Below are 25,582 nucleotides of genomic sequence, written 5' to 3' on the forward strand. Positions count from 1 at the left end.
CACTTATAAGTCAACTAAATCTTTATATGTTCATCAAATACTGACACCGCGATTGACATTCGCTGAGGTAAATGTTGATATCTCTTCTGAGGTAAAAAAAAAATCAAAAAAAAAACAAACTTTTAAAGCATTATACGCATCAAACAATACATTTTATGAAACGGGGAAACCTAATACACACTTTGGTGGTTTTAAAATGACAGAATATGTTTTTATAAGAAAAAAAAAAAGAACATTGAAGACGACGTTGCTAAAAACATACACCGCTCTAATGCATAACCACGAGTTTAAACTACACTTACAACAAATATGAAAACTATTTTCATATCACAATGTTAAATATAGAATATATAGAAGATAATGTTAAAAAAAAATGAGCCCTATCTTCCAATGGTAAGAAAATCCTTCAAAAAAAATTCCTGGATCCGGAACAATATCCTGAGCTTCACCAAAAACTAATCAATTCTTCCTTATCCCAAGTGCAGTCATCCCACCAACTTTCATCCAAATCCGTTCAGAACTTTTCCAGATATCTTGTTCACAAATACACGAACACACACACACACACACACACACACACACACACACCACAAACGCACACACACACGGTCGGACACGATCGAATGCATTACTCCCTGGCGGGAGTAAAAATCACACATAAACAAAGACAAGTATGATGCAGGCAATACTTACTTTGTCGTAACTCGATCTCAGCCTCCAGTAAACAAGTGAAAGCACGACTGTCAGATTGTGAACTGTCAACACAGGCGAAAATCAAATTTCTTATATGTGAAAAATTGGTTTTCTTGTACATTCTTGAATGATTCAGAATAAAAAAGAAATTTTGGCCACAGAATATAATAAAATAAACTCCAATGATAAAACTCATCTGGAACAGTTATGAATGTATCAAAATCAAACATTTTAAATTTAAATAAAAACGTTTAATGAATAAAAACAGTGCATTCGATAATTAAGCTCAAAACGCTAAAATTACAGCGCCATCTATAACCGCATTCAGATAAGAGTGCTACTTAACAACAGGCTCCTCGCTGGTCTGCTTGACGCACGAGTATTGGACGTGAACGGACTTGAACATTATTATATTAAACGTATATGGATGCTGTTGTATCCAGCAATTACCCGAAACGTACTTGATGGTAACGTCAATGGTTTAATCCGAAATCTCAACACAGCACAGCATGCCCATTGGGCCTCCAAAAACCCCGTCTTTCCTCAACTCCTCCCACTTTCCAAAACCAACCTTATCACTTCAGTTTCCCATACATATGAACTATAACATGTGACTTCCAAACATAAATTACATGTGAATTACTAGAACGCCACTCAGTAGAGCGCATACTCCCGCCGTGGGTCAAGTTGGAATAGTACGATTTCACAAAAGTTTGAGGGAGTAGTTCAGTGACAACACAAGACAAGACAACACAAGACAAGACAACACAAGACAAGACAACACAAGACAGACACTGCACAGATATATTATTAGAATATATAGAAGATAATGTTAAAAAAACAAGGCAATTTCACTTACATTTTCGGATTCAGCGTTCAATTCTATATAAGTGAGTGTATTTTGAGGCATGTGTGACTTCAAATAAAATTGTAAGCCAGGAAAAAACGTTCGTTTCATTCCTTAGGGATACAACATGTAAAACTGGCCCAAACGTGAAAACAAAACTCGCTCATTTTAAGTCGTACAAGCTAATGCGACCACTCATTATTCTGGGAAGAATCCCGTGCACATGTTTGTCACACTTATAAGTTATAACTCACCTAAGTCTTTATAAGTTCATCAAATACTGACACCACGATTGACATTCGCTGAGGTAAATGTTGATATCTCTTCTGAGGTAAAAAAAACAAACAAACAAAAACAAACTGTTTTAAAGCATTATACGTATCAAACGATACATTTTATGAAACGGGGAAACCTAATACACACTTTGGTGGTTTTAAAATGACAGAATATGTCTTTATTAGAAAAGAAAACAAGAACCTTGAAGACGACGCTGCTAACAAAATACACCGCTCTAACGCATAACCACGAGTTTAAACTACATTTACAACAAATATGAAAACTATTTTCATATCACAATGTTAAATATAGAATATATAGAAGATAATGTTAAAAAAAATTGAGCCCTATCTTCCAATGGTAAAAAAATCCTTCAAAAAATTCATGGATCCAGAATAATATCCTGAGCTTCACCAAAAACTAATCATTTCTTCCTTATCCCAAGGGCAATCATCCCACCAACTTTCATCCAAATCTGTTCAGAACTTTTCCAGATATCTTGTTCACAAACACACGAACACACACACGCACACACACACACACACACACACACACGGACATGATCGAATTCATTACTCCCTATCGGGAGTAATAACAAGTGAAATCCAAACATAACAGATGCTATCTTATCCACAACTCTTCGACTTTAATTACTATTTCAATAATCCTCCATATTGTGCCATTGAAGTAATCCCCTTATAACACTAATATTTCTTTTTTGGAGACCGTCCCACAGCCCTCAGGAACATCCTCGCGACCCTCATTTTAGTCGTGATCCTCATTTTAGTCATGACCATGGGTTTGGGAACCACTGCTATAGAGGATTAAAGCTCTTCTTTTTTATCTCTTTTTTTGTATACATGGTCAAGGCTTGTGGAAGAGCTAGAGAAGAATGGAATGGAACAAAAGGGAAAGGGGAAAACACCTACAGCAAAGTCTAGGTGAGAGTGAGATCAAGGAGAAGGGGGAGGACACACGGAGGTGAACAAGTTGTACACAATCTGAAACACAGCAAGAAGGGGAAGGAAAAGAGTGGGGATGAAACAGAAAAGGAACAAACCAACTGACAACTAACAAACTAAAAGAGGTGAGCGAGAGGTGGGAAAATCACAATAACCTGGAAAAGTGGGGTGCTTGGAAATACTCGTAGGTTCATTTAGGGGTAAAATACATGGGTGTTGATGGGAAAGAAGAGATGATGAATATGGATCTTGCGTGACCTGAGGTGTGGTGAACAGCTATCTTTAAGCCTTAGAGGGAAGAATAGGACTGAACAGATGGGAGGTTGGTTCCACAGGCGAGAGAAAATAGGAACAAATGAGTGGAAGAGAGCAGTGAGCCTGGATTTTGGGAGTTCAACAAGAAGAGACTGTGTGTGCCAGACAGGGTGACCTGCTCCTACAGAAACCTGGGACGGACAGAGCCAAGAGAGGACAGAGGGTGCCAGACCAAAAACGAGGTGGTAGAATACAGAGAGGTGAGAGACCTGTTTGCAATGCAAATGTAACAGGCCGAGCCACTCGGGTTTGCTGGGTAAGATCCCAATGATTTTGAGGGCCTTGCGGCATCAGGAAGGGCAAGATGTGAGGCAGGGGCACCAGCTCAAAAAGGAGAGCAGTTGTGTCTTGTAATCTTGCTGCCAAGTGGAGTTGATGTTTTTTTGGCATCATGGATTGCTGAATCATCACCATTGGCATGCTGAGGTGCATCAGAGAGCAGTTGTTCTTGTAACTCTTCCAGGGGCGTGATGTCCATGGATCGGACATCAACTTCATATGTGCATGCAATGGTGCATGAAAGCATACACACAGAGTCCTGTGCATGGAACAGCTTGAGAACATCTTAGGCCGACCCAGTCTTGAACCTAGTAAAGGTGGGACCTTTAGTAACCTGCCTATTTGGTGAAAACAGGGGACAAGATTTGGAATAGTCAGATTCATGAGAGAGAGCTGTCTCTCGCCTTGCAATGTAGACTCAGTTTGTTTATGTTCTCTTGACTGTCTCCAGTCTGTTCACTCCGTTGGTAGATTGCAGTGGCAGTGTGGCATGGAGTGTCTTTTTCCCAATGGGTGTGTCTTTGTTGAAGTCACTGTTGTCCACCTCTTCCCTTCTTCATCCTCTTTAATGTTGGCCGCACCTCCTCAGTGATCTTCACTAACTCCACCTTCCCCTCTACATATCACGGAAGCTCCAGCTCACCATTGCTTCCTCCTTGGTTCAACAGATCAACTGCAATACATTTGAGGATGTGCGTAGGGAAACGGGCTGTCACATTTATCAAGTCGTTTATGATAAATAATTATCCCAAGGATAATTGTTCATATTTGATGAGTCTATTGTTCCTTTATGCACCTTTAAACTTTGCAACTGCAATTTTATATGTTTTGTCATTCATTGGGCTGCCCTGTACTTTCAACAACATTCTCACTTTGTGTTGTATAACCTTGAGAAATGTCAGTTTTTGTTTCTCATTGGTAAAGTGGGTGTATACCGATTTGGCCTCCCCTTGGCCCAACAGATAGACGAGACCCAGCGAAAGCGCATCTTGGAGTTAATCAAGAGCGGTGTGCGGGAGGGAGCACGGCTCGAGTGTGGAGGCTGTACATGGGGAGACCAAGGATACTTCGTGGAGCCAACGGTCTTCTCTGACGTCACTGATGACATGCGAATTGCTCGCGAGGAGGTTATTGTGCAAACCTTTCACGTTTTCTGTTGAATTAATCATCTTTTGGAATTCTGCGACGGTGCCGACCTGTCCAGGATTGTACTCCTTAGCCAATCAAACACTCTCAGCTGCTCCTATGTGCCTCAAGGCGTAAAAGGAATGGTTATTAGTTCCCTACCGGTTTCATCAGAGGGGGCTATAGGTTTGCTCTCTGTCCTCCTGTCTGTCTGTTCATCCCACCTGTGATTTTCCAGACTTTTTCCCCATACTCTTTAATATATCCAACTGAAACTTGGTACATGGCTTTATTATGATAAGTTACAGAAGAAGTTCGAGTTTCAGGGCGTTTCATCAATTACTCACGGAGTTATGCCAATTGGGATCAGTAGGGGACATGTATTGCAAAACAATTTTCACTGTGTGCTTCCTATTATTATTATCTTTTGGAATCAAGTTTCGAGGCTAAGTCGTCATAACATTATAACGATGTATTAAACATACTAGCATCGCTACCCGCCCTACAGGCGGGGCTTCAATTGGGAGGCCCAAATGAAAAGGCAAAATATCAAATCGGAGGATTTTTTAAATTTTAAACGATTTATATAAACATCCGTTAAATCATATCACACTCAAATCATCAAAATCTAAACGGTATTTGTACAATTTCAATAAAAGCCACATCACTGTTCATATCGGTAAATATTATTACATCGTGTTTCAAATTTGGGCAGTGGGCTCTCCAATAATAATTAATCGATGTGTTCACGGTTTGAATGACCTAACGTAACGTTTGTGATGATGTTTTCATTGTGACGATGTTGTGACGATGTTTGTGTTCACGGTAGTGTTTGATGTGAACGTATGAACGTAATTTCATAATGTTTTTCGTTTTTATTTTCGTAATTGTTTAATGAACGTTCAATGTTTAATGAGCGTAAGAATGAGCGTAATGATCATTAAATGAATGAACTAGAACGGGCACTCGGTAGAGCGCATACCTTCGCCGCAGCTACTGTTCTGTACTTGGTAAAAATACGATTTTGCCCTTTTCGTGACCTTGACCTTGACCTTTGACCCGATTGCTCCCAAAATCTAATCAAATGTGTCCCGTATAATAACCAATCATCCCACCAAATTTCATGCAATTCGGTTGAATACTTTTTGAGTTATGCGAATAACATACACACACACACACAGACATACAAATAAATACACAGCGATCAAAACATAACCTTCCGCTTTTGCGAAGGTAATGAATGAATGTAATGAATAATTCAATGCGAAGCAAAAGACGCCTCAGAGCTGTCACATTCACAATCGCTCTGTAGTTTGTACTTCCGATACGTGTTTCCTTCATTGTAAAAACTACCAAGTCAACAGTTAAAAGGATTTTGAGCCGATAGGTGTTACAGCCTTGGCAAGATCGATGGAGACAGCGATCTGTTAGCGTATACACCGCCCAAATAGCTGTGTGGAATTCTCTCATGTAGAGATTAAACTCACGTCGTTTGAACTTTGGCCGAGGTCATTATTTACTTTTAATGATGTTTATATATGAATCAAAAAGAAGATAATTGGTTTTGGGTCATCCTTTCTGCATATCTCGTGGGATTGTAAGTTGGAGAGATGACCATGATGGCGGGGAGGGGGTTGGCATTCTCTCAAGCAGGGATACAACCCATGTCCTTATAAAAGGTCTTTGTCCGAGGTCACCGAGTCCGATCGGTGCAGCCGTGCAGCCGTTTGTGCGGTAGCCGGGAAAATAACGTGATGCGGGAGTCCAAACCAGAAAATGCTGGAGGCCAAAGCTGAAATTGGAAAAACAATATAGCCTATTTTACTCCAGGGTGTCCCAGGATTACCCACCCAAAATATCGTTGCTATCGGTTCAGCCGTTTTTGCAGTACCTGCGAACGGACGGACAGACAGACAGACGGACAGATGGACATTTGGTGAATTATAGTAAGATTAGACTATTGTAAACCCTGTTATATTGTGTTTCATTATTCACCAATATTTGTTGTTATCCATACACTATATAATGGATCTAAGTGAGAATAGGAAGTAAGCAGGATAATAAAATGCCAGCAATCATCATGATAAAGAGGAAAAATCAATTGCACTTTCTGATGTTTTTTGTGAATTTTCCATGGAATATCCAGATATTTGGACCTGTGCAGCAAATACTGAGCTTCTCTACTTCTGAGGACGTCTTGGCTCGTGCGAATGACACGCGCTATGGCCTAGCTGCGGGTATCTTCTCAAAAGACCTGGACACCGTTCTGCACACGGCCGCTGCCCTGCAAGCTGGAACTGTGTGGTGAATATATGCATACAGATACATACATGAGTTAGGCTTGAGCTGTGGATTACTATAATAACAGCAAAATCACAAACATCTAGATGAGGCATTGGGAGATGTGGGTCATTGGGCTGTTGTGGATACTTGAGAGATTACAAGATGGTATGCTTGGCAACCTGGGGTTCTGCTCGTAAGGATGGTACTCATTAAAAGATGTAAGGTCTATAAGATTGTCAATATTTAGGACTTTTTGTGAATGCACCTTGAATGGTTGCTGATCACATTGTCGGTATGGATAGATACATAGTTTCCCCTCATCCTGCTTGTATCAATAAATATAACACTAGAACGGCACTCAGTAGAGAGCATACCTCCACCTGGTTGGCCATATCACTCAATGGTGAAGAATCACTTAAAAAATTCTACTAGCTTCTTCACCAAATAGATCTTCACCAAAATTGAATCGCTTTTTCCTTGTCACACACAGAACCTGTCCAACAAGTTTCGTCCAAATCCATCCATAACCCTTTGAGATATCCTGCTATGTATCGTTTTGGCCCTATCTCCCAATGGTGAAGAATCACTTTTAAAAAAAATTTTCATCATATCCGAATCCATTTTCAGATCTTCACCAAAATCGAATCGAATCGTCCTTGTCAGACACCCAACCTGTCCAACAAGTTTCATCCAAATCCATCCATAACCCTTTGAGATATCCTGCTATGTATCGTTTTGGCCCTATCTCCCAATGGTGAAGAATCACTTAAAAATTATGCTTTATTGTTCTTGGAAGAAGATAATTCTTAGGTTTTGGTGTCATTATCAGACATACTGTATTATATTTCTCAGAACTTCAGTTTAAACTAATGTACATTACATGTGAATAATTTATCATCTACATCAGTACATTAACCACCTGTTTGACGTGTCTCCATAAAGGGTGAATTGTTACAACGCAGTCAATTGTCAGAGTCCCTTTGGTGGTTTCAAGATGTCAGGAAACGGAAGGGAGATGTAAGTGTATGATATTTAAGACATTCATCAATTCCAATCAACTCCAGCAACACAATACACTTCCCTTTTGTTTACTTGGAAACTCATCATGATGTCCTTGGGGTGGGAAGGAGGATTGAGTGTAGTGGGTTGGGGGGATGGCATTGAGATTAACTTTACTCATTCATTAGGCAGTTCTTCATTTGTACATCCATTCATGCTTTCACACATTCTGTTCATTTTGGAACAAACAAACATAATTGGAATTGTGGAATAGTTTGTTTGAGTTGATTATCATGTTACTTAAACTGGTAACATGACAGCACCACCACTTAGCTTAGCTTCAAGTGTGGGTTAGCCTGAGTGTGGGTCCAGTCTGGATCCGTTTCCCCTGAGTCTGGGTCCATTTACCCTGAGTCTGGGTCCATTTACCCTGAGTCTGGGTCCATTTACCCTGAGTCTGGGTCTGTTTCCCCTGAGTGTGGGTCCATTTACCCTGAGTCTGGATCCGTTTCCCCTGAGTGTGGGTCCATTTACCCTGAGTCTGGGTCTGTTTCCCCTGAGTGTGGGTCCATTTACCCTGAGTCTGGGTCTGTTTCCCCTGAGTGTGGGTCTGTTTAGCCTGAGTCTGGGTCTGTTTAGCCTGAGTCTGGGTCTGTTTAGCCTGAGTCTGGGTCTGTTTAGCCTGAGTCTGGGTCTGTTTAGCCTGAGTCTGGGTCTGTTTAGCCTGAGTCTGGGTCTGTTTAGCCTGAGTCTGGGTCTGTTTAGCCTGAGTGTGGGTCCGTTTAGCCTGAGTGTGGGTCCGCTTAGCCTGAGTGTGGGTCCGCTTAGCCTGAGTGTGGGTCCATTTCCCCTGAGTCTGGGTCCGTTTCCCCTGAGTCTGGGTCTGTTTCCCCTGAGTGTGGTCCATTTACCCTGAGTCTGGGTCGTTTAGCCTGAGTGTGGGTCTGTTTAGCCTGAGTGTGGGTCTGTTTAGCCGGAGTGTGGGTCCGTTTAGCCTGAGTGTGGGTCCGTTTAGCCTGAGTGTGGGTCCGTTTAGCCTGAGTGTGGGTCCGTTTAGCCTGAGTGTGGGTCCGTTTAGCCTGAGTGTGGGTCCGTTTAGCCTGAGTGTGGGTCCGTTTAGCCTGAGTGTGGGTCCGTTTAGCCTGAGTGTGGGTCCGTTTAGCCTGAGTGTGGGTCCGTTTAGCCTGAGTGTGGGTCCGTTTAGCCTGAGTGTGGGTCCGTTTAGCCTGAGTGTGGGTCCGTTTAGCCTGAGTGTGGGTCCGTTTAGCCTGAGTGTGGGTCCGTTTAGCCTGAGTGTGGGTCCGTTTAGCCTGAGTGTGGGTCCGTTTAGCCTGAGTGTGGGTCCGTTTAGCCTGAGTGTGGGTCCGTTTAGCCTGAGTGTGGGTCCGTTTAGCCTGAATGTGGGTCCGTTTAGCCTGAGTGTGGGTCCGTTTAGCCTGAGTGTGGGTCCGTTTAGCCTGAGTGTGGGTCCGTTTAGCCTGAGTGTGGGTCCGTTTAGCCTGAGTGTGGGTCCGTTTAGCCTGAGTGTGGGTCCGTTTAGCCTGAGTGTGGGTCCGTTTAGCCTGAGTGTGGGTCCGTTTAGCCTGAGTGTGGGTCCGTTTAGCCTGAGTGTGGGTCCGTTTAGCCTGAGTGTGGGTCCGTTTAGCCTGAGTGTGGGTCCGTTTAGCCTGAGTGTGGGTCCGTTTAGCCTGAGTGTGGGTCCGTTTAGCCTGAGTGTGGGTCCGTTTAGCCTGAGTGTGGGTCCGTTTAGCCTGAGTGTGGGTCCGTTTAGCCTGAGTGTGGGTCCGTTTAGCCTGAGTGTGGGTCCGTTTAGCCTGAGTGTGGGTCCGTTTAGCCTGAGTGTGGGTCCGTTTAGCCTGAGTGTGGGTCCGTTTAGCCTGAGTGTGGGTCCGTTTAGCCTGAGTGTGGGTCCGTTTAGCCTGAGTGTGGGTCCGTTTAGCCTGAGTGTGGGTCCGTTTAGCCTGAGTGTGGGTCCGTTTAGCCTGAGTGTGGGTCCGTTTAGCCTGAGTGTGGGTCCGTTTAGCCTGAGTGTGGGTCCGTTTAGCCTGAGTGTGGGTCCGTTTAGCCTGAGTGTGGGTCCGTTTAGCCTGAGTGTGGGTCCGTTTAGCCTGAGTGTGGGTCCGTTTAGCCTGAGTGTGGGTCCGTTTAGCCTGAGTGTGGGTCCGTTTAGCCTGAGTGTGGGTCCGTTTAGCCTGAGTGTGGGTCCGTTTAGCCTGAGTGTGGGTCCGTTTAGCCTGAGTGTGGGTCCGTTTAGCCTGAGTGTGGGTCCGTTTAGCCTGAGTGTGGGTCCGTTTAGCCTGAGTGTGGGTCCGTTTAGCCTGAGTGTGGGTCCGTTTAGCCTGAGTGTGGGTCCGTTTAGCCTGAGTGTGGGTCCGTTTAGCCTGAGTGTGGGTCCGTTTAGCCTGAGTGTGGGTCCGTTTAGCCTGAGTGTGGGTCCGTTTAGCCTGAGTGTGGGTCCGTTTAGCCTGAGTGTGGGTCCGTTTCCCCTGAGTCTGTGTCCGTTTACCCTCAGTCTGGGTCTGTTTCCCCTGAGTGTGGGTCCGTTTCCCATGAGTCTGGGTCTGTTTCCCCTGCGTGTGGGTCCATTTCCTATGAGTCTGGGTCTGTTTCCCCTGAGTGTGGGTCTATTTACCCTGTGTCTGGGTCCGTTTTCCCTGAGTCTGGGTCCGTTTTCCCTGAGTCTGGGTCTGTTTTCTCTGAATCTGGGTCTGTTTTCCCTGAGTCTGGGTCTGTTTTCTCTGAATCTGGGTCTGTTTCCCCTGAGTGTGGATCCATTTACCTTGAGGCTGGGTCCGTTTTCCCTGAGTGTGGGTCTGTTTACCCTGAGTCTGGGTCTGTTTCCCCTGAGTGTGGATCCATTTACCCTGAGTCTGGGTCCGTTTTCCCTGAGTCTGGGTCCGTTTCCTCTGAGTGTGGGTCCATTTCCCCTGAGTCTGGGTCCGTTTTCCCTGAGTGTGGGTCCGTTTACCCTGAGTCTGGGTCCGTTTCCCCTGAGTGTGGGTCCATTTACCCTGAGTGTGGATCCATTTACGCTGAGTCTGTTTCCCCTTACCCTGAGTCTGGGTCCCTTTTCCCTGAGTCTGGGTCCGTTTTCCCTGAGTCTGGGTCCGTTTCCTCTGAGTGTGGGTCCATTTCCCCTGAGTCTGGGTCTGTTTTCCCTGAGTGTGGGTCCGTTTACCCTGAGTCTGGGTCTGTTTCCCCTGAGTGTGGGTCCGTTTACCCTGAGTCTGGGTCTGTTTTCCCTGAGTGTGGGTCCATTTACCCTGAGTCTGGGTCTGTTTCCCCTGAGTGTGGGTCCATTTACCCTGAGTCGGGATCCGTTTTCCCTGAGTCGGGATCCGTTTTCCCTGAGTCGGGATCCGTTTTCCCTGAGTCGGGATCCGTTTTCCCTGAGTCGGGATCCGTTTTCCCTGAGTCGGGATCCGTTTTCCCTGAGTCGGGATCCGTTTTCCCTGAGTCGGGATCCGTTTTCCCTGAGTCGGGATCCGTTTTCCCTGAGTCGGGATCCGTTTTCCCTGAGTCGGGATCCGTTTTCCCTGAGTCGGGATCCGTATCCATACTCTGCATCGGGTAAAGGGTGCTCACTTCATGTACGTCTCCATGGAAGGAGTTTGGGAGAATGGTGAAAGGTGGGTTCATTGTTTGCAGGACATAAGGATTCTCTGTTTGGAACAGGACCCTCTATTACTTAAGAATGTGTATCTTCAATGGAGTTAGCACTAAGGACAGGTAGAAACGGCTCGTCCATGCATCGCTTGGCACATTCGTGCATCTTGTGTTCAGATACAAACTCATGGAATTCCAGCTGTAAGCCACTCCATGTTTCATTTCATATTCATTGGTATTTAAAAAACACGTCGAGTGTTTTATATCAATTTTTTTCTGCAGTTGAACTTTGATTTTGTTCGCATTGAATGGGATATTCTGCCGGTTTTTTTTTTTTTTTTTTTTTGCACAATTTAAGATTACTCCTTTATTTCAGCTTTTGTCTCCAACATTCACACTTTATCGTCCAGTCACGTTCATTTCCTCCCACCAAATAACCAGTACTTGATCCTTGACACCCATGAAGCTGCACGCGTTGTGTTTCAGGGGTGAATATGGCCTGCGGGAGTACACCGAAGTGAAAACGGTCACCATTAAGCTTCCGAACAAGGTGCTGTGATGGGACACACTTGGATCCCTGGAAGTATCCGTACATCGACAACGAGCCATGAAAGCCAACTTTGATTGACCTTTCGGGGATGAACGAAACGAGAAATTTGACTTCTCGTGGCACGTCCATGAAGTCACCCAGAAACAGCACTTCACCTGCTGCCACGGTGTTGCTGCAAGCAGTTTTATTTCCAAAAAGGTTAAAATATGAAGTATTCATTTAAATACTTCTTTAAGTTACAAACGTATATGAGATTCATAGACGACAAAATTATGAACAAAGTTTTAATTCCCGACGGTGGATGTGATGGACCATCACGGTGAACTTGGGTTGTTTCGGAACACACATCAACACATGGAAATGTAATACAAACCCAAAGGTAATTCTAGTATGAACATGGAACTTGTTTTTTGATATTTTTAATGTAGTAACTGTGAGAAATGTTTCTCCCTTTAATTTACTTAAACAACAACTCTTCAATCATAACTAAGCTTGGAGGGTCATTCATGGTCATCCTGATGAGCGATGACGAGTTTGTGCATTGTTTGTCTGGTGAGGATCTTCACAGCGTCGGTGGTTGAACCTCCGATACCGATATGGCATTCATTTTAACCACCGGCCCAAATTTACCTTTATACAGTCGAGTCTTGTTATAACGAACACATTTAGTCCAAAACAGAGCCCTTCCATTCCGATATTATAACATTTAAAAAATAAAACTTACAAGTCTAATACATGTATTCATATCAAATTTATGTCAGTATCTCGAATAACAATAAAACTATTCAATGTTCTTTTTGGTATTTCCATTTTTGAACACACACACACATACACACACACACACGGCCAAAGGTATGTGGACACCCAACATCACACCCGAATGTGCTCTGCGTACAACTCATTCCAAAACCATGGGCATTAATATGGAGTTGGATGCCCCCTTTGCTGCTATAACAGCCTCCACTCTTCTGGGAAGGCTTTTTTTTTCTTTTTCTTTTTTTGTACACAAGATCGAGGCTCGAGTAAGAGCTAACATTAATCACAAAAAACATCAACGGACACATAAAACATACAATAAAGGGAACGGGAGACAAGATGAGGGAGAGAGGGAAGCACACAAGCACAACAACGGTCGAGAACAGAGACATTGGGAGATCTGTGGAAGGGAGAGGGCCTGGAGGGAGGGGGCAGGGAAATGGTGGGAAGGGATGGGGGGGGGTGGGGTGGGAGAGGTATAAAACACATGGACACTGCTAGGACTTCCAGGAAAGAAGTCGGTATTTCAAAAGGGAGGATCTGGGGTGAATTAATGGGGGTAGAAAAGATCAAGGTTTTAGATGGGGGAAGATAAGAGATGGTGGTGAACAGCTGCTTTAAAGACCTGGAGGGAGGAGTGGGATTGAAGAAAGTGAGGGAGTTTGTTCCAGAGGCGGGAGAAAAGAGGAATGAAAGAGTGAAGGTGAGCGGAGGGTCTTCATTTTGGTAGTTTCACCAGAAGTCCCTCGACGTTCCTGTCCTCCTCTGTCCCTCTGTTGTGCATCTTCCTCTATCCCTCGATGTTCCTGCCTCTCGCTCACCCCTGGTCCTCGACTCTCTTGTTGACACCATCCTTTGGCGTGCGAGGAGAACGGAGGCCAACGCGACTGGGGAGGCAAGCTGCGTGCCTGCCGTCCAAGACGGACCATACAATGAGGCCTAGCTTTGTGTGCGCGCGCCAAAAGACGTGAGCGTTTACCCGCCAACGGCTGGAGACGATTCCTGTGAAGAAATACCACAGCCGATTGAGATAATTGCACACACACATAATTTCTTTTATCCAGTTTATCCTTTCCCTTTGTCTGTGTTCTAAGTCTGGTGAGGGAGTGCTCCATTTAGGAACTTAGTTTTACCGTCGCATTTTCTTGTTATCGGCATCCGTTTTAATAAATCCTTTTGTTATTTTCCTTGTACATTTCTAAACCCGGATTTTGTGTGAGTTATTTTCTGCAGGTTGAAGACTGCCCGGTGGGATCGCTCAGGTAAGAGCTTCAGTTTCCTTCTCTTTCTTCCCCCGCATAGATAAAGTCCGCAATTGAACTGAACACTTCGGAGTAAAAGCTCGCTATTGGCCATTCGTGATCCCTGTGGTGTTCACCTGAGGGAATCACACGACAATATAATATAACAAAAAATATTAATATGAAAAATACTTATAAATTAATAAATTATCCTAGCCCGACAGATGCCAATGACTTAGTTAGATTAAATGATTTATCACAATATATATCTTTAAATAAAATGGCTATATATTCAAAAGATGTAGACATGTTGAATACATCCCCAGGTCATACACAATTCACAGTTCCAATTAAAATTAGCTTTTATAAAGAAGGACGTATAGTTTTTATGAGAATAGAACATTGGGGGTATGATATGTCTGATTTAGGGTATAACTGATCTTTTTCAATAAACCTACAAGACCTACAAAAATTAAATTAATCACGTAAAAAAGAATATTATCCACTTTGTGAGGATAATGAGATATGTGGAAGCACTATTAGCAAACAACAAATAAAGGAATTTAATAAAGCTAAAATCAACAACAATTTCGCCATATTTTATTTAATGAAAACACAAAGAACAGGATTTCATATAGTAAGCCAAGGAATACAAACTGATTTAACAATAGGAAGATGGGGAGGTACAGGGTGTCTCAAAATACATGGAACCCATGTCACTGCTAATAATTCTGCCAATATTAATGTTCTTGTTCTTTTTTTTTCAGATTTGGAGAGAGGAGACCATAACAACTAATAATTATCAATCAAAATGCCTTGGACAAAGGAGGAAAAAATATTTTGCGTCACTACTTATTTGGAGACGAAATCATTCAAAACGGTGCAAGCAAAATTTCGCAAGAAGTTCAACTTCAACAACTATCCCCAGAAAAACCAAATTTATCGTTGGGCACACAAATTTCAAGCTACTGGATCAGTAAACAACCTCAACAAGAAGGCAGAAACACCCAGTTCTGGCAGGAAGCTGACTGCAAGATCTCCTGACAATGTGAATGCGGTGAGACATTCTGTCGGAAGGAGCCCGAAAAAGTCCATCCGAAGACGTAGCCAAGAGCTGGGTCTTTCACATGCATCAGTGCAAAGAATCTTGATCAAGGATCTTCAGCTGTACCCATACAAGATCCAGATCAAGCATAAACTCACACCAGCTGACATGGCAAAACGTGTTGTGATGTGCCGGTGGTTCGAGAACAAGATCGAAGAGGATCCTGACTTTCTTGATGATGTTTCGTTCAGCGACGAAGCACACTTCTTGCTCTGTGGGCATGTCAATAGCAAGAACAATGTGTTCTGGGGCACATAAGCCCCAGACGAGGTGCTTCAGAGGCCCTTGCACTCTGTGAAATGCACGGCCTGGGTGGCCATCTTCTGGACTTGGTTATGACTAACTTCCCTGAAAATGTCTGCTGCTCTTCTTCTGCTCCAATCGGCTCATCTGATCATGTGCTTGTTAAAGTGGACATCTCTCTGACCATTCTCAGGGAGCCTGCTCAGCATCGACGAGTCTGGCATTTCACTCAGGCCAACTGGCACAGTCTTCAAGCAGCCATCAATCATCTGGACTGGTCTCCCATCTCTACCACCTCTGACATCAACTCATCCTGGGAATTCTTCCAAAGTAAATTGCTCTCTCTCATGCACAGATTTAACCCATCTCGTCTTCAGTTGTCATACCCTTCCTCCCGTCCATGGTACATGGAATCTTGTGGTGAGGCTGTTGCCCAGAAACAACTTGCCTTCGTCTCCTGGAAAGCAAATCCAACGGAAGGAAATCTCATTTCCTTTCACAAAGCCCGAAACAAGTGTGTGTCCACCCTCAGGAGAGCCAGGAAACAATATCTCTCCGTTCTCAAGACCAAACTCTCTTATCTGTCTCCCTCTTCCAAATCCTGGTGGCGTCTGGTCAAATCTGTTTCTGGTGTTTGTTCCCCCTCCATCCCCTCCCTTACCTCAAACGGCTACACAGCTGACTCCGCACGTGAAAAAGCTGAATGCCTCAACTCTGTGTTTGCCTCTAAATCTTGTGTCCCAAACCCATCCCTCTCTGTACCCACCATACCCAGTCATACCCAGCTGCTCCTGGACTCCGTGTCCTTTCCTCCTGACAAGGTGGAAAAGTTTCTGTCAACCCTCGACTCTGATTCTGCAACTGGACCTGACGGCATCAGCCCACGGGTCCTAAAATCCTGTTCTTCCACTCTTTCACTCCCTCTCTCTGTTCTCTTCACCCTCTCTTTTGCTCAAGGTCAACTGCCATCTGCTTGGAAATCAGCCAACATCACCGCTCTGCACAAAAAAGGTGCAAAAACAGATCCTAGCAACTCCAGACCAATCAGCCTTCTCCCAATTATCAACAAAGTCATGGAATCCATCATTGCTTCAGATATGAAATCTTTCCTCTTCTCCAATGGCTTGATCTCTGATCATCAATTTGGATTCAGACCAGGTCACTCTACTCTGGACATGCTGCTTCTGCTGTCTCAACAATGGATGGAGGTCCTCAATGCCAAACAGGAAATTAGAGCTGTCTCCCTCGACATATCACATGCCTTCGATACGGTCTGGCACCCCGCTCTGCTCACCAAACTCTCCTCCTTTGGTATCCATGGAAATGTCCACGCATGGCTGGCGGACTTCCTCTCTAGTCGTAGTCAACGTGTTGCCCTGAATGGGTTTCTCTCATCTCCTCTTCCTGTTCAGGCTGGAGTTCCCCAAGGCAGTGTTCTGGGCCCTGTGCTTTTTCTGGTCTTCATCAATGATCTCTCTGACTCTCTTGAAAATCCTCTCTATCTCCTTGCTGATGACTCCACTCTCTGCAGCTCCATTCCTCATCCCTCAGATCAGCAGTCTGCAGCCTCCTCACTCTCTGCAGACCTGGACAAAATCACAGACTGGGCAAACAAGTGGAACATGTCTTTCAATCCTGACAAATCTCACACTCTTACGATGTCTCTCCGAAAAGACCGACTGGACAACCCTCCCATCTACTTTCTGAATAATCCTCTCCAAGAAGTTCTGTCACTCAAGCTTTTGGGTCTCACTATCTGCCATGATCTTTACTGGGAAAACCACATTTCCAAGCTGGCCTCCAAAGCCAGTCGCTGACTGGGCATCCTCCGTCGTGCGAAGTCCTTCCTTGGCACACCTGAGCTCCTCACCACATACAAGGCTTTCATCCACAGCTCAATGGAGTACTGCTCTCCCCTCTGGGCTGATGCTCCTGCCTCACACCTAGCTCGTCTTCATGCTGTTGAAACCAAAGCGTTCAGAATCATTGGAATCTCCCGCGATGACGCTATCTCCGAGGGCCTTTCACTTAATCACCGCAGGCAGGTTGGTGGTCTTTCCGTCTTCTACCGACTCCTCTCCGGCCTTGCTCCCCCAGCTCTCTCTGGGCTCTGTCCCCCAAATATTCCTGCAGGTCACACAAGATCTGCCTGCAACCCTCTTATGGTTAAACTGCCAAAATCAAGATTCTCTGCTCACCTTCACTCCTTCATTCCTCTTTTCTCCCACCTCTGGAACAAACTCCCTCACTCTCTTCAATCCCACTCCACCCTCCAGGTCTTTAAAACGGCTGTTCACCACCATCTCTTATCTTCCCCAATCCAAAACCTTGATCTTTTCTACCCCCGCTAATTTCACCCCAAATCCACTTTTTTGAGGTGACTTTTGACTTCTTTCCTGGAAGTCCTTGGTGTCCTCGCGTTTTATACCTATCCTGCCTCCCCCCTGGCCCTCTCCCTCCAAAAACATCTCCCGATGTCCCTGCTCTCAAATGTTGTGTTGTGTGCTTCCTCCCCTTCTCTCCCCATCTTGTCGACCGCTCCCCTTTTTATATACTTTGTTTGCTTGTTTGTTTGATTTGTTTGTTTGATAAACGTTAGCTCTTTCACGAGCCTCGACTCTGTATCCAAAAAAAAAAAAAAAAAAAAAATCTCAAAACATGGCATAATCGGACCGTTTTGGTTTGAAGACGCAGACGAGGAGGCAGTCACTGTCACAAAGGAGCGTTACATTGTGGTGCTCAACAAGTTCTGGAGGGGACTTGGGAGACATCGTGGCGTGAATCGAGATGTGCAATGGTTCCAACAAGATGGGGCAACTCCACATACAGCCAACATCACGATGGAGTGGCTGGACCACCGATTCCCTGATCGGCTGATCAGCAGGCGCCGCGATCCCGAGTGGTCTCCGCATTCACCCGATCTGAACCGCTAAGATTTTTTTTTATCTCTGGGGGTTCTTGAAGGACCACGTGTATGAGAATCGTCCTCAATCCATTTCTGAACTGAAAGTGGCCATCACCCAGAATATTCGTGCCATCAGGAAGGAAGAGTGTGTCAGGGTGATTGACAACTTCGCTCGTCGGCTTCAAGTGTGTCTAAGGCGCAAAGGCGGTCATTTGGAACATGTGCTCTCATAAATGTATCCTTTGAGCTAGAGACCTCAAATCTTCAGTTTTTTAATTGTTATCATATCAGCTTCCAGGAAATGTAATCTTTTTTGGAGTTTCTTGTCTGAGTAATAAATTATTATCATGTTAATGGGTTCCATCTATTTTGAGACACCCTGTATTACCTGTCATCATATTAATCTCTCATAAATTTCTGATACATAAATGACAGCAAGAAGACTTCAAGAAAATTATCATTTCTGTATCCAAGCATATCTACAAGAAAAGGGTATTCGGTATTTTAATAAATATGTTGTACAACATAAGAATGGAAGTTTTTCAATAAAAGATTGGTTTTATACTGATGTTAATAAACCTATAAATGTAGATTTAATTTAAATGTTAAATAATGAAAAGGTTTTAAAGTTGATAAAATACAAAGCGCTTTTAGAAATTCAGAAGAAATTTTATTGGTTTCCTGTTATAAAACTTTATTTTGGATACAGGAATATCAAGAAATCCCAGATGAATATATGTATAATATTTTATGGGGAGATGGTTTAAGGGTAGCAAGGGATGAGGACGGAGTTGAATAAGAAAATGAGGCAAGGGCAAAGGAAGAGGAGAGGGGGAAAAGAGAGAGGGAAGAGAGTGAGAAAAAGGAGGAGGAGAGAGAGAGGGAGGAAAAATATAAAAATATGGAAACCAGTGAGATTAATAAAATATTGCAGGTATTACAGAAAAGAAATAAAACTCAACATACCCTGTGGCTAGGGTGCCGGCTTAGGATCCTAGGATCCTGGGTTCGAATCCCGGTCGATTGCTGAATTAACGCCAGGGGGGGTTGACTCAGCCTGTCATCCTTCCGAGGTCGGCTAATTGAGTACCAGTTCACTGGTAATTCCCTGTTTGTCGTTAAAGGTGGCAAAAAGGGTTGGCGTCAGGAAGGGCATCCGGCCGTAAAACATTGCTTCAAAAAGGGGACCGAAAAACAACAACAACCACGGTTCCCGAAAAAGGCCAACCTCTGCTTTGTGGGGAAAAATGGCCTCTAAAGGTGGTTATTTTATATATACCAAGGAGGAAAATAAAGAAATTAAAAGTCTAATGAAAATATTATTTTCAAGAATAACTCCAATTTCTGGGAGGAGGTTTAAACAAGAGAGTGAGGGTAAAGAAGAAGAAAAAGATTATGTAGTTGATGATGTTGGTGTTATTGACTTTAGTTAAAGTTTTACATTGATATTTTTTCCCGAAATAAATGGAGAGTGAAGGCATTCCTAAGGATTCTTTATGTTTGAAAAATCAAGATAGAAACGTATATATTGGAAACCAAAAAGGTTTTCGCACTTTGTATGAATTTTTTCTCCTAAAAAAATGAGTTATTGTGTTAAGTGTAAAAAGAATACTAAAAATATCTCGTATGTTAAAAGTAAAATTAATGGAGTTTATCAAAAGGGGATATGTTTAGTGTGTGGCTCTAAAAAGTGTCAATTCATTTCTCAGCATAAAAGCGGAGGAGATATACAAAAGTTTTTGTTTGTTGGGTAAATTTACTACAACTGGAATTCCAGGGGAATTACACCTTCCTGGATATTCTTTCTGTGGTCCAGGAACAAACTTGGATAAAAGATTAGATGAGGCTAACAATCCTAAACCTTGGTCTAAACCTCTAAATAAAGTTGATGAAGAGTGTATGAAACACGATATTGATTATGGGAATAGCACTACATTGGATGATAAACACAAAGCCGACAGAGAAATGTTTTATAATTTCTTTGATATGAAATCCAACGTTGAGAGAGAAATTTGATAGGTTTATCATAAAAAAAATTGATAAGTGCTGAATTGAGACTTGGGCTTGGTTATCAAAAAAACGATTAAATTGAGACTTGGGCTTGGTTATCAAAAAAAACGATTAAGCTCTAACTATGTCATCAAGACTGAGGAGTAAATAGTTTTCGCTGATGAATTACATAAACCTATAATCACGGAGTTTAAAAGAAGGAATGTTTATTCCAAAGGTGTTGATTACATCTGGTCCGCTGATTTAATTGAAATAAATAATGATGGGGGATACAAGTATGCTTTAACCGTTATTGATTTGAGGAGTAGATTTGCATGGGTTGTTCCTTTGAAAAACAAAAAGGGTAATACTCTTATGTTAGCTTTCAGTTGAATATATAGTAAAAGCAAAAGGAAACCAAAGAAGTTATGGACTGATGAGGGAACAGAGTTCTATAACAAACCATTTATGAATTTCCTTAAAGATAATGATATTACATTATACAGCACCTTTAATGAAGTAAAGGCAGTTGTTATTGAGCATTTTAATCGCACTTTGAAAGAGAGACTACATAAAAAATTCACACAACTCGGTTCTCAACAATGGGTATCTATAATTCAGAACATTGTAGATAATTACAACGACAGTTCATTCATCAACAAAATCAAAACCATCGGAAACATTTACAAAATTAGAATACGAAAAGGAGATTAATCTGAGAAAGCCAAAGTTCAAAGTTGGTGATATTGTAAGAATATATACATGGAAAAGTCATTTTGAGATGGGTTATACAAAGAGATGGACTGATTAACTTTTTTAAATTGTTGATTTAATGAATAAAGTTCCTTGGACTTACAAATTATATGATTTAAAAGGAGAAGAGATTTTAGGTTCATTTTATTCACAGGAATTACAAAAGACACAGGTAAGCAGATAATACCATTGAAAGCAATTGGTTGACATTTCACAATCCACTACTATACAGGGATGGGAGGATGAATGTTGTTGTTTGGGGGTTAGGAATATAGAAATATACCTTATTCCTGGACAACAATCCTCCTCAATCCTGAGTAGCTCCTCTATGAAACTGCTCTCAAGAAACTCTTCATAATTATTTAGTAGTCTAAGAGTTGTTCTTAAAAATGGGTTCCTCTTTTCACCTTGTACTGAGCACCCAAGTCTAATAGTTAGTGGCGTTGATTTCTTAAAGGAGATATTTTGAGCTGTTTTAAAGTATCTATCACATTGTTCAACAGCCTCCTGAATAGATTTAGGTTTATTAACAAGCTTTTCTAACTTAATAATTGTTAGGGTTTCTCCATATTATAACAGTACTCCATTTATAAGGTAATATTTATAGATGCTTCTTTGCTTAAAATAAAATTTTCTATGTGATTTAGCCATTTCAGCTCTGCTCAACAAAGATACTTGTGCCAAGAACCAACGATTAATTGATTATTTGATGAATCAATAAATCAAAAATGGGCTTTGCAGCCAAATCACTTGGTCATTGGCATGTCCAAATATCAGCTTCCTAAATCAAAAGGTGTCTGAGATAATGGTCAGAAGAGAAAGGAAATGTATAAGTACTTAATTAATCGCTAATAATTAAATAACTCATCAATTCAAAGAACTCATCAATAACTTAAATCTTTCCTCTTTTCCAGGATCTTTTCCAGGATCTTAAATCTTTCCTGTTTGTCGTAAAAAAGGCTACAAAAAGGGTTGGCGGCAGGAAGGGCATCCGGCCGTAAAACATTGCTTCAAAAAGGGGACCAAAAAAAACAACAAGAACCACGGTCCCCGAAAAAGGCCAACCCCCGCTTGCAGGGAAAAATGGCCTCTAAAGGTGTTTTTTGGTTTTTTTTCCTCTTTTCCAATGGCTTGATCTCTGATCATCAATTTGGTTTCAGACCAGGTCACTCTACTCTGGACATGCTGCTTCTGCTAGCTCAACAATGGATGGAGGTCCTCAATGCCAAACAGGAAATTAGAGCTGTCTCCCTCGACATATCACGTGCCTTCGATACGGTCTGGCACCCTGCTCTGCTCACCAAACACTCCTCCTTTGGTATCCAGGGAAATGTCCACGCATGGCTGGCGGACTTCCTCTCTAGTCGTAGTCAAGGTGTGGCCCTGAATTGGTTTCTCTCATCTCCTCTTCCTGTTCAGGCTGGAGTTCCCCAAGGCAGTGTTCTGGGCCCGGTGCTTTTTCTGGTCTTCATCAATGATCTTTCTGATTCTCTTGAAAATCCTCTCTATCTCTTTGCTGATGACTCCACTCTCTGCCGCTCCATTCCTCATCCCTCAGATCGGCAGTCTGCAGCCTCCTCACCCTCTGCAGACCTGGACAAAATGACAGACTGGTCAAACAAGTGGAACATGTCTTTCAATCCTGACAAATCTCACACTCTTACTATGTCTCTCCGAAAAGACCGACTGGACAACCCTCCCATCTACTTTCTCAACAATCCTCTCCAAGAAGTTCTGTCGCTCAAGCTTTTGGATCTCACTATCTGGCATGATCTTTCTTGGGAAAACCACATTTCCAAGCTGGCCGACAAAGCCAGTCGCCGACTGGGCATCCTCCGTCGTGCGAAGTCATTCCTTGGCACACCTGAGCTCCTCACCACATACAAGGCTTTCATCCACAGCTCAATGGAATACTGTTCCCCCCTCTGGGCTGGTGCTCCTGCCTCACACCTAGCTCGTCTTCACGCTGTTGAAACCAAAGCGTTCAGAATCATTGGAATCTCCCGTGATGAAGCTACCTCCGGAGGCCTTTCACTTACTCACCGCAGGCAGGTTGGTGCTCTTTCTGTCTTCTACCGACTCCTCTCTGGCCTTGCTCCTCCAGCTCTCTCTGGGCTCTGTCCCCCAAATATTCCTACAGGTCGCACAAGATCTGCCTGCAACCCTCTTCTGGTTAAACTGCCAAAATCAAGACTCTCTGCTCACCTTCGCTCCTTCATTCCTCTTTTCTCCCGCCTCTGGAACAAACTCCTCACTCTCTTCAATCCCACTCCTCCCTCCAGGTCTTTAAAACAGCTGTTCACCACCATCTCTTATCTTCCCCCATCCAAAACCTTGATCTTTTCTACCCCCGCTAATTTCACCCCAAATCCACTTTTTTGAAATACCAACTTCTTTCCTGGAAGTCCTTGGTGTCCTTGTGTTTATACTTCTCCCCCCCCCCCCCCCCCTTCCAACACCGCCTTCCTCCAAGCCCTCTCCCTCCCACACATTCCCGATGTCCCTGCTCTCAAATGTGTTTATGTGCTTCCCCTTCTCTCCCCATCTTGTCTACCGTTTCCCTTTTTATATACTTTGTTTGTTTGTCTGTTTGATTTGTTTGTGTGATAAATGTTAGCTCTTTCACGAGCCTCGAGTATGCAAAAAAAAAATTAATAATAATTGATTAATCAAAAAACAAAATATATAGTTTTTGCCAAAGTACTTGCTCACTATTGTGCCGAAATTTCAGCTTCCTAGCTCGAAGGATGGTTGAGATATCACCCGGACAAACAAACAAACAAGAAAGAAAACAACCAGAGTGAAAACTGAGTACTCCATTTCAGCGTGCGTCATTGCCGAGCCCTCTTTGGTGCCTGGCAATGACGTTATGCAGCGCCTGGAGATGGCATAGGAAAGGTGCGGTGTACAACAAATATTCATTGGTCCACTTAGTGAGTATGATCAAATGCAGTCCCCCTCCCCAATTCCCCCTTCCCCCATTTCTCCCTCTCCTTACCCTCCCTAATTCCCCTTCCTACAATTTTCCCTTCCACCACAAGTAGTAGGGGAATGGGGTGTCTTGAATCTGCTGACTAACAGCGAACGAACGTCGTGAGAATGAGCGTCAGAGAATGTCTGTTGAACATCTTTAAATCTTGAGTATGGGAATGAATTGGAGGATAACATCTTATTGAAAATCCAGCGAGTCAATAATTAACCTTAATTTTCTCCATTGACTTCAATGTAAAATTTTAGTGTGCTTCAGAACCCCCATTCTTCTACGACTGGGGTTATCTGGTAGAAGACCGTGTAGGACCCCACTGCTGAGAAAGCCTGACTGGAGTTTGCCAAAACACACCTGAACAAGCCAAAATCCTCCTGGGAGAATGTCCTGTGGACAGATGAGACCAAATTAGAGCTTTATGGTAAAGCACATCATCTCTATGTTTACAGAAAACAAAATGAAGCCTTCAAAGAAAAGAACACCTTCCCTACAGTCAAACATAGAGGAGGTTCAGTGATGTTTTTGGGGTTGCTGGGCTGCCTCTGGCACTAGGTGCCTTGAATGCGTGCATGGCATCATGAAATCAGGAGATTACCAAGGAATTTTGGAGCACAATGTTCAATCCAGTTGCAGACAATGACCAGTAGGACAATGACCCCAAACACACTTCAAATATCACCAGGAATGGTTCAAGACAAAACGCTGAACTGTTCTGAAGTGGCCAGCAATGAGTCCAGATCTAAATTCCATTGAACACGTGTGGGAAGATCTGAAAACAGCAGTTGGGAGAAGGCACCCTTCAAATCTGAGAGAACTGGAGCAGTTTGCACAAGAAGAGTGGGCCAAACTCCCAGTAGAGAGGTGTAGGAAGCTCATTCATGGCTATAGCTTGACTGGAGTTATTTTGTCCAAGGGCCATGCTACCAATTATTTAAGTCGAGGGTGTTAATAATTTTATCAATGCCATTTTATTTTTATTTTTTTATATATTTTTTTTTTTTGTATACTGAATCGAGGCTCGTGAAAGATTTCTTTGTATTTTCTGTTTTAAAAGGATAAATTAAGTTCTGAATCAAAAACAAAGGTTCTGTAATATTAACAGTGAAATAAAGAATTGTGGAAACAAAATACTTTTGTCAATTTCAACTTATTTTTAGAGAAAATTGTGAATTATTTGAAAAAGTGCAAGGGTGCCAATATTTTTTGCCACGACCGTACATGTAGACCTTTAAACTGTTTAGGCCCCTTTAACCACCCACTTTCAACACTTTTGACCCTTATACCATTTAGATCCTTTATACCCTTAAGTGGATCAGACTCGGCAACAGTTGCTAGAGTGAGATGTGCATGGAAGAAGTTTCGGGAACTGAGTGGCATGCTGATGAGGAGGGGAGTGTCGTTGAAGCTGAAGGGAAAGGTGTATGCTGCATTGCTGCATGTGTGAGAAGTGTTATGATTTATGGGAGCGAGACATGGGTAATGAACGTAGAGCAGCAACGAAGGCTGGAAAGGGTGGAAATGCGAATGGTTCGACGGATGTGCGGAGTATCGTTGAGAGAGAGGAAGACAAATGATGAATTGCGAAAGATGATGGGAATAGAGCCTGTGATTGATGCTGTGAAGAGGAACAGGTTGAGATGGTTTGGTCATGTGTTGATGAAGGATGAAA

General features: G+C 43.1%; 1 protein-coding gene across 2 annotated transcripts in view; it reads left to right on the forward strand.

Annotated features, from left to right (window-relative positions):
* The window catches only part of LOC137421011 (retinal dehydrogenase 2), a 187,491-nt gene extending 174,763 nt beyond the window's left edge, over positions 1–12,728 (forward strand). For both annotated transcript variants that reach the window (XM_068106642.2, XM_068106643.2), the window contains exons 10-13: positions 4,335–4,499; positions 6,644–6,801; positions 7,723–7,797; positions 11,872–12,728. In XM_068106642.2, the coding sequence (XP_067962743.1) occupies positions 4,335–4,499; positions 6,644–6,801; positions 7,723–7,797; positions 11,872–11,944 (471 nt within the window). In that variant the 3' untranslated portion in view covers positions 11,945–12,728. The remainder of the gene's footprint in view (positions 1–4,334; positions 4,500–6,643; positions 6,802–7,722; positions 7,798–11,871) is intronic.
* Positions 12,729–25,582: the final 12,854 nt, after the last annotated feature.

Source organism: Myxine glutinosa, chromosome 2 (assembly GCF_964187855.1).
Source record: "Myxine glutinosa chromosome 2, kmMyxGlut1.1, whole genome shotgun sequence".
NCBI lineage: Eukaryota > Metazoa > Chordata > Myxini > Myxiniformes > Myxinidae > Myxine > Myxine glutinosa.